The sequence below is a fragment of the Charadrius vociferus genome, unplaced genomic scaffold (assembly GCF_000708025.1).
Source record: "Charadrius vociferus isolate BGI_N301 unplaced genomic scaffold, ASM70802v2 scaffold600, whole genome shotgun sequence".
Lineage (NCBI taxonomy): Eukaryota > Metazoa > Chordata > Aves > Charadriiformes > Charadriidae > Charadrius > Charadrius vociferus.
Window position 1 is genome coordinate 249,265 of NW_009646404.1, and position 8,928 is coordinate 258,192.

The following is an 8,928-nucleotide window of genomic DNA, read 5'->3' on the forward strand; positions in this document are numbered from 1 at the left end:
GGGGAGCGCGGGGGGTGCTTGCCCCCGCCCTGCCCCCCCCCGAGGAGCCACCACCAGCACGGCCAGGGGGCACAGTGCCGGGCAGAGCCCTCGCCTCCATCGCCCTCCTCGCCTACGGTTACTTCATCCTGCCGCTGCCACCCTACGCTGCCGGCCTCTGCCTGGGGCTCATCTGCGGGCTGGTGCTGGGCTTCCTCGCCGTCCTCCTCCTCGTCCGAAAGCCTTCACCGGTGGCACGGAGACCACGGGGCCACCTGCGCCCTGAGCTGCTCCTGAGGGAGCCGTGGGAAACCCACCACCTCCAGGTAGGAGATGTATGGTCCAGGATGGGGTGCTGGGTGGCAACTGGAGGGGTCTCCCGGGTCTCGGGGTGCAGCACTGAGGGGGTGTCGAGCCCACGGTGGGTGCTGGCTGCCATCCCATATGGCACAGCGGGAAGCAGCCGTCTCCCTCTCCTCCCACCCAGGGCTGGATGAACCAGCTGCATGTCTACGACCCTGAGCTTTTCCACCCCTCACTCACGCACTCAGTGCTCGCCACGCTAGACGGGGCCACCCTCAAGCTCTCCTACCCCAAGAGCAACATCCCGCGCCGAGCCACCTTTGAGGAGGAAATCCTCGACGCCGTCCTCGTCAGCCACCGCTACTACGACCTGACTGATGCCAAGGCGAGTCCAGCACTGCCAAGGACCCTCCTGTGGGAGTGGGAGGACTCTCCCTTTGAGGGGACCCCCAGTTCCCTCACCTCACCACCACTTTTGGTGTTGTAGGTCTTCCTCTGTCCCCCCAGCCTAGCCCGAAAACGGACATGGAACAAGAAATACCCCATCTGCGTCCTTCTCCCCAACCCGGTGGACATAGAGTGCAGGAGCAGTGAGGAGCATGACACGGAGCTGCAGAGGGATGAAGGGACGAAGAAGGTGTCGGTGCCAGGGCAGGACATTCCAGGGGACTGCAGGGAGAGGTGCCTGTACCTCTTTGGGCGGACAGGGAGGGAGAAGGAGGAGTGGTACCAACACCTCGTGCGAGCATCCCGTGGGACCGCCAGCAGCAGCCGTGGCGAAGCCAGGGCAGGTGAGAAGCAGCCATTGTGGCCTCTAGTCCGTTCCGGGACTGGTCTGGGGTGGGAGCTGCATGTGTGCTGGGAGGACAAGCCAGGCAGCAGTGAGTGTAGGGGGAGATGGAGGAGCCCAGAGCGTTTACAGCAGCAGGGAGAGCCTGGAGGAACCCCTTTGCCAGCGTAGGGTGGGTGGCATGTCAGTGGCATCGTGGACGGGCAGCACGTCACTGCATGTGCATTACGGCACATCACTTCTCATGCCATCCTGACCTCCTCATGTCCCCACATCCCCCAGGTGTGGGACCAGCTCCGCGGAGCAGTGGCAGCAGCAGCGGAGGGAGCACCGACGACATCCCCTCTGCCATCCCACCCAAGGACCTGGCGGGAAGCGTCCAACAGATTTTCCTGGATTACAGCACCTACATGGCCCGATTCGTGCCGGCACAGGCCGGGGGTAGCCCGGACCGGAGCCCCTCTCATGGAGCACTGGGCAGCCCCACACCCACAAAGGTGAGTGGGACAAATCCAGCACTGGGAGAGGAACGTCAGTGCTAAGCGGAGGCTGATGGACCCTGTGTGCGGCCGCTTCCAGTCCTGTGGTTTGTCTCCTCCCTCCCGGCACCACGGTTTGGGCAGCCAAGCCGTGCAAGGGAGCACCCAGCCAGTGGGTCCCACCTCTCATGGGGCCACCTCACGCTAGGAGCTTGTGGCTTCTGTCCCTCCACAGCTCGGTGAGGACACGGCCAGGCGCAGCGAGGCATGCATGGCCTGGATGAACGCGCTGGTGGGGCGCATCTTCTGGGACTTCCTCCGGGAGCAATACTGGGCTGAGCAAGTGTCCAACAAGATCCAGAAGAAGCTGAGCAAGATCAAGGTGAGAGACAGGAGCATTGCAGCACTCAGAGGAGCCCCGTCCCCTCCCCGAGGCCCCACAGTGGGTGCCAGGCTGTGGTGACCATCCCCATGTGGTTTCCCTCCATCAGCTCCCATATTTCATGAATGAGCTGACGCTCACGGAGCTGGACATGGGCACATCCATCCCCTCGGTCCTCAGTGCCTCCAACCCCACCATCAATGACCGAGGTAAGAGCCCCGCAGAGTGGCAGGGACCCCAGGGCTGGCCCCAGGGCAGCTGTTACCAAGGTGCCAGCCCGGTCCCTGAAGAAGGGAGGTTTTGGCAGGCACGCGAGCAGCCCTCATCCCCTGCGGTGCTGACAGGGGCTCGCTCCATCCTTCTCCCTGGCAGGGCTCTGGGTGGACATGGAGGTCACCTACAGCGGCTCATTGCAGATGACACTGGAGACAAAGATGAACCTCTGCAAGCTGGGGAAGGAGAGTGCTGCAGAGGAGAGTGGCCCGGCTGAGGCAGGCGGAGAGGGGTAAGGAGACTGTGTGTGGCTGGGCTTCACCCTCCTCCTCCCCTCGCCTGAGCAGGGGGTGCTGGCCCCAGGGCCCCCCTGTGATACTCCCTGGGGCTCACAGGTCCAGGCCACGGCTGATCCTGCTGGCAGACAGCGATGCGGAGTCGTCCAGCGCCGGCTCCTCCGATGAGGAGGACATTGCCACTGCAGAGCCCACGGGAGCGCTGGGGGAGCGGGTCCCACCGCCCGGCACTGAGGGGTAAGGGGCTGTTTGGGGACTGTGCTGTGGGGAGGATGGGGAGATGCTGACGGAGGCACAGCACTACGCCGGCACAGGGGCTCGGGGCTGGTTTCCCCGGGAAGGCACACACAGGCACCCCGGCACATCATGGCAGCCCTTCGTAGGGGACTCCTGTCCCCATGGGGTTTGCACGGCAGGTGGCTGGGGGATGCCGAAACCCAGCACAGCTCTGGGTCTCACCCCGCTGCGGAGCTGCGGCTCCCTTCACTTTAGTCACGTCAGTGGTAACAGCACAAGCCGGAAGATCCTGCGCTTTGTGGATAAGATCGCCAAGTCCAAGTACTTCCAGAAAGCCACTGAAAACGAGTTCATCAAAAAGAAGATCGAGGAGGTTTCCAACACACCGCTGCTGCTGACGGTGGAGGTGCAGGAGCTGGCAGGGACCTTGGCTGTGAACATCCCCCCGCCGCCAACAGACCGTGTCTGGTACCAGCTCGCCTTCCTCCTGCGTGGGGATCCACGTGCATCCTCCCTCCAGCTCCCCTTGCTCCTGGTGGCTCAGCCACGGAGCCAGCTCTGGGGCTTCGGGACACAATGCTTTCTGCCTCTTTCCTTTCCCCTCACAGGTACAGCTTCCGAGTCCCGCCCCAGCTGGAGCTGAAGGTGCGCCCAAAGCTCGGCGAGCGGGAGGTGACATTCCTCCATGTCACCGAGTGGATTGAGAAGAAGCTGCAGCACGAATTTCAGGTACCTGTCACGAAGGTCTGGGTCTGTTAAAGGGCTCAGCAAACCCTGCTGGAGCATAGGTGTTGCTGCGATCAGGGATGATCAGACCTCACCCTGAGATATCCAGAGCTGGTAATCCTCTAGGGCCAGGCACAGTCAGCTGCTGACAAGGGGATGGGAGTCCAGGACCTTCTGTTCACAGTCCTGGTCTCTGAGCCAAGTTCCCGTGGCTCCTGCCAAGGCCACGTGCAGGCAGATGTGTCACCAGTCAGGTAGTGGCATTCAAAACCACTTACTTTTTATTCTGGATTCCTCTTTTCAGAAAATTTTGGTGATGCCAAACATGGACGATCTCATTATTCCCATCATGCATTCTGGCCTGGATCCTCAGCCACACACTGGGGGACTGCCCAGGGACCTACCAGCCAAGGGAGAGAAGAGACCTTGAAGCACAGCCCCATGGGGAGGGAAGAGACATTGCACAGAGCTCAGGGACCTCGCTGGGACACGGAGCCAGCCAGGACCTGGCCACTGACTGCATCCAGGGCTATGCCAGGGGGTTTGAGCTTCCCGGTTCATCTCATCTTCAGCACTTTCGTAGATGAGCCTCCTTCTTAAATACTGCAAGCACATATTCAGAGCAGAACCAGACCCAGGGCAAGGGGTTTGCTGGAGACCCAAGAACTTCATGCACCTCCTACCAGGTCCCCAGGACTCATGGTCAAGGGGGCAGGTCTGGACCAGCAGAGGGCTGGTCTTTCCACCGTCTGTTCCCAAAGAGGATGCAGGATGCCCAGACCGGTTCTGCACTGAAGGAGTTGTGATCACTGCTGATCCAAGACATCACAGCTCTAAGATGCATCACACCCTCCCCGCAGCTGGACTGCAAAGAAAACATGGGTGGGAAATGAGTCCAAAATTCAAATAAATCCATCACTGACCGGTCTTACCTAGCAGCCATCTTATCATACACAAGTTCCCACATCTGCTGAGGGTGCCAGCTGGGATCATGGGGCTTTGTGCACAGAGAAGTCCACGGGTAATACTTTCAGCTCAGCAAAAGTAGTGCCTGGGTATGCATGTGTGACAGACGGTGAGGGGAGAGATGGTCAGTGAGACTGGGCAGAGGCAGGTAACAGGGAGTGCCCGTATCCCCAGCAGAAACTGGAGCAGAACTGGGGTACCCACTCTGCTGTCCTCTGCAAGAGAGGAAGGGGAGTCTTCGCTGTGGTTTGGGTGAATGCAGGCAGTGGAAAAAAATTCACTGAGCAAGGGAAAGGGAGGATCCAGAGGACAGAGCAGACATTTGGATGTCCCAGTTAGTCCCTGTCCATGTGGTCCAGCCCAAAGTGCTACTTGTGCCACCCTCACCTGCTGAGGAGCCTCAAGGACACACTGTTGCCCACAGGCAGCACTGAATACAGGTAAGACACCCCTCCAGAAGGAAGACAGGCAGCAGGCACGGCTGGAAGCATTTTTATTGAAGGTGCCCAGCTATGTAGCCTTGCATATCTCAGTCCTTACAGCTCTTCCTGCACTCCTGGCTTCCCTTTCACCAAGTGTTTCTTCTGAGGGCCCTGGAAGAGAGCAGAGAGGAGAGCTCTCAGTGTTAGTGGTAGACAAACCTGGCCTACAAGGCTGCATGTGAGCTGTGTGGAGCAAAACTGCAGGTCTGGCCCCTTTCTGCTGTGCAAGGCAGCTCCTGGTCTCTGCTTTCCAGCCGGGAGCTCTGTGCCACCATTCACCAGCCACCCCTGCGGGAATCAGGAGCAGAACACCATCGCCCTTGCACAAAGGCTTTGTTTCTCTGGACAGCACAAAAGCGACCAGAGTGTCAATGAGTGACCTGCTCCGAGCCAGGCGGGCTGGCCTACAGTCAGGGCCCATGGAGGGAAGCAGTCATTGGGCTGATGAATGCTATACCAGGAGCCCACTGTGGTGGACCACTTCTGAGCTGCTGTACAAGCCCTGGAGGAGGCAAGGCCTCCCACAGCCAAAGGCACAGATTCTCATCAGCCAACTCAACAGAGCCTGAGGGCTTTCCACTAGCTAATGTCCCAGACCAAGTAAGTCCTGTGGGAGCAGGTGGCAAGAATTACTTATGTGCCTCTACTTCCAGCCAAATGTAAAGCTTTACCACAGTACATCTGGGGGGAACTCTCACCCCACAGTAGAAAATGGCAAAGAAAACATCTGCAACCAGGTAAAACCACCTCCTGTCAGTAAGGTCCCTGTCACAGCTACTCAGGACTTGCGGCGACAGCAAGAGCGGAATGCAGAACAAGCTCCTAACACTGAGATAAAGGAAAACAGCTTAACCTCTAAAGAGCTCTGCAAAGGCACTGCATAGCCAATCCCCCTTTCCAGGGCTAAGGAGGCTTAGCCAGTTTCACATGGGATTTGTAGCTGACAGGCCAGATCCAGACACAGTTTACATCCGCGTGGTATCCAGGCAGTTGTTTCTTTCATTTCTGCTGGCTTACTTAACGCTTCCTCAATTTCACATTCAGACTCATGCACCAGCGCGGTCTAGGTTGCAAAACTATTCAAGAAACTCTGCTTGTTTTGGATTTATTTAAACTTTTTTTTCCCCCCTAAATTTAAGAAAAATATACTGCTCGGCCTATTGAAAGCTTCCTGACAAAAAAATCACAAATTTGTGACGGAATTTGACCCAACCTTTTCCTCTTAAGAACATTAAAGATATAAATCATTCCAAACAAATCAAAGAAGTGCACAATTACGGGTGAAAGGGACCATATGTCCAAGGCAGTGCCTGCCAAGTTAACTGCTTGTTTAAAACATCCTGTGGTGAATGGAAACTGGTTGGCCATATGGTATATTATTTGCTAGTTGGGTTGTCTTGGATCACTTGCACAACCATCATGTTCTTCCTTCACATGATAACTGCTGTGTGAATTGAATTCATGCCTGTCTTTTATGCAAGACAGTCCTGATCACTCATTTGGCTGTTGTTATATCGAGAAGCAGATGCTTGGTTGGAGTCAAATCAGTTGCTTTAGCCCCAGCTGCGAGCATGGCCCAGGAGCTGAAGCCGGCGCAGAATGTAACTCACCATGAAAGCCCGCTTCTCCTGAGCTGTCTGGAAGCGGCCATGGCCAAATTTGGAAGTAGTATCAATGAATTTAAGTTCAATGGCTTCCTGAGCCCGGCGGCTTGTATGGACAAGAAGGGACTGGAAAAGAGGAGTTACAATGCATCAGACATCTTTACAGAAAATCTGGACATCTGCTCTGATGGAAGCAGTGTTGAAATATCCTAGGTGCATCCAGTAGAAAATATCTCCACGAAAATCATAGAATCATAGAATGGTCTAGGTTGGAAAGGACCTTGAAGATCATCGAGTTCCAACCCCCCTGCCACAGACAGGGATATCTCCCACTAGACCAGGTTGCCCAAGGCCACGTCCAGCCTGGCCTTGAACACCTCCAGGGATGGGGCCTCAACTACCTCTCTGGGCAACCTGTCCCAGTGCCTTACAATCCTCAAAGTAAAAAACTTCTTCCTAATGTTTAATCTAAACCTGCCCTCTTCCAGTTTAAAGCCATTCCCCCTCGTCCTATCACTCCATACCCTTGTATAAAGTCCTTCCCCAGCTCTCCTGTAGGCCCCCTTTGGGTACTGGAAGGCCGCAATAAGATCTCCCCGGAGCCTTCTCTTCTCCAGGCTGAAAATCTGCCTTCTCAGAGAAACACCCTGGTGTTGAGGTGGCAGGCTCTGAAATGAGCCTGCTCTTCACTTAGCATTTAATTTCCTCACAATCTGCTTATGGCCAAGGTTCTGCAGCCACACAGGCTTGCAGCTTCTGTCTCCAGAGAGAGTACATCTGACTGCACACTGCCACAAACAATCTAACTGCGAATGGTCTCGCCAAGCACCTTGCTCATGTGCGACATGCCCTCTGCAACACAGCATCAAGGACCCAACCAGTCTCCCTGACCAACATTTGGAGGCAGTGGCATTCTCCATGTGGTGAATCTGTTTGTGGAAAGCTACAACCCTTCCCTCCCCAGAGCCAGCTGCCCTCTCACCTTACGGAGGGTGAGCACACGCTTCTTCGTGCCCACGACACAGCCTTTCAGCATGAGAAAGTCGTTGTTGACCTCCCCATAGTGAGGAAAGCCACCCTGTGGGGAGAGGCAGAGAGAGGGTTGGCAGGCAGGAGAGCAGGATGGGAGCAGATATGTCCACAGGTAGCTTTTTTTAGGGAAGGAGAAGGTAGTAGTGACTGACAGTCTTTCCAGCTAATGACACTCTGCATCCTTCAGGTTGCCTGCTCAGGACCACCAGAGCATGTCAGCCACACTGAGTGCATGATCCCAGCTAAGGAGCACCCCCTAAGAGCTGGGGAACCAGCAACACTGCTTCCTTCCCTGGAGGATGTGGGTGTAAAGAGAGCAGAGCTGGCTAGACCCCCAAGTTAACAGTTTTTAATAAGCAAAAGTGAATTTTTAAACCAAGTAACAAATATTTATCTGTTAAGTATCAGATTTTTGATGTCACTTATAGTTCTTTTTCGTTTTAAACAAAGTAGTCAGTTCCTGCCCACGTTATCAGCTGAAAATGAAATGCTGGGGTATACCGATGGGCCTAAAAAAACATCTCACAGAGATGGTTCTCCATGTCCAAAACTTGAGGAAAGGAATTACTGCAATTCTTTCAGTGAATTTCCTTCAAATCATTTCCTATGCAGCTGCCGTCAGCCAAGGAATTACTTCTCTGGCTCGGATTCCTGTAGCCAGGGCCAGTCACAGCCCTGTTACCCCCTCAGCCCTTACCAGAGGTGTAATGGTCTTCTCTGTGACATCATAGTGCGTTGAGGCATTGTTCTTCACCACTTTGCCATCCTCCACGTGGATCCCATGGCCAATGCGGTAAATCTAGGAACAGAAAGGAAATTGAGATGGTGACTTTCCAACTGTCTCAGTGACAGATGTCACAGGGGGGACATGTTTTTTTACCAAGATGTGCCCTCTGTGATGTGTCCCTTGAGCAGCGAAAAAGCACCAGGAAAGACATGAACAACAGCACCGCAGATCTCTAGGGAAACATCTGAGAAGCTGGGGGTCACAGAGGCTCCCGTGCAAAGCATGGTGACAACATGGGAGGAAGGAAGGCAGGAAGGCACAGTGGCGGTCTGAGGGAGCCCACCTGGTCCATACCTTCTTGTTGAGCTCTGTGCGGTGGTGGTAGCCCTTCTGGCCAGCCCGAGCAATGGAGTAGCCAACCCGGGCCGGGTGCCAGGCTCCGATGCAGGCAACTTTGCGCAAGCCCTTGTGTGTCTTCCTGGGGAGCTTCTTGGTGTGCCAACGGCTTGTCACCCCTGAAAGTGTGACGGGACAGGGCAGTGAGAACACCAGGGAGATTCAGGACTGGTGTCTGAGTGCTGGGGAAGGGAGAATCTCATCATTCTTCTGCAGTTCTCAGAAGACACCGTGTTGGAAGGAGACCAAGAGCTGTCACCACCGTAAGAGGCCAGAGCACAGAACTGTTCTCACTTCCCATGGATCTGATCAGACT

General features: G+C 55.7%; 2 protein-coding genes across 2 annotated transcripts in view; one reads left to right on the forward strand and one right to left on the reverse strand.

Annotated features, from left to right (window-relative positions):
- Positions 1-3,835, forward strand: part of LOC104295194 (testis-expressed sequence 2 protein-like) — a 4,359-nt gene extending 524 nt beyond the window's left edge. Inside the window, 11 exon segments of the mRNA XM_009894916.1 lie at positions 7-305; positions 467-667; positions 770-1,073; positions 1,355-1,569; positions 1,787-1,933; positions 2,043-2,142; positions 2,306-2,453; positions 2,542-2,679; positions 2,935-3,147; positions 3,288-3,408; positions 3,710-3,835. Coding sequence (XP_009893218.1) covers positions 7-305; positions 467-667; positions 770-1,073; positions 1,355-1,569; positions 1,787-1,933; positions 2,043-2,142; positions 2,306-2,453; positions 2,542-2,679; positions 2,935-3,147; positions 3,288-3,408; positions 3,710-3,835 — 2,012 coding nt within the window.
- Positions 3,836-4,848: 1,013 nt separating this feature from the next.
- The window catches only part of RPL3L (ribosomal protein L3-like), an 8,607-nt gene continuing 4,527 nt past the window's right edge, over positions 4,849-8,928 (reverse strand). Inside the window, exons 6-10 of the mRNA XM_009894654.1 lie at positions 8,571-8,731; positions 8,187-8,288; positions 7,440-7,535; positions 6,464-6,583; positions 4,849-4,964 (exon numbers count right to left, since the gene is read on the reverse strand). Coding sequence (XP_009892956.1) covers positions 4,908-4,964; positions 6,464-6,583; positions 7,440-7,535; positions 8,187-8,288; positions 8,571-8,731 — 536 coding nt within the window. The 3' untranslated portion in view covers positions 4,849-4,907. The remainder of the gene's footprint in view (positions 4,965-6,463; positions 6,584-7,439; positions 7,536-8,186; positions 8,289-8,570; positions 8,732-8,928) is intronic.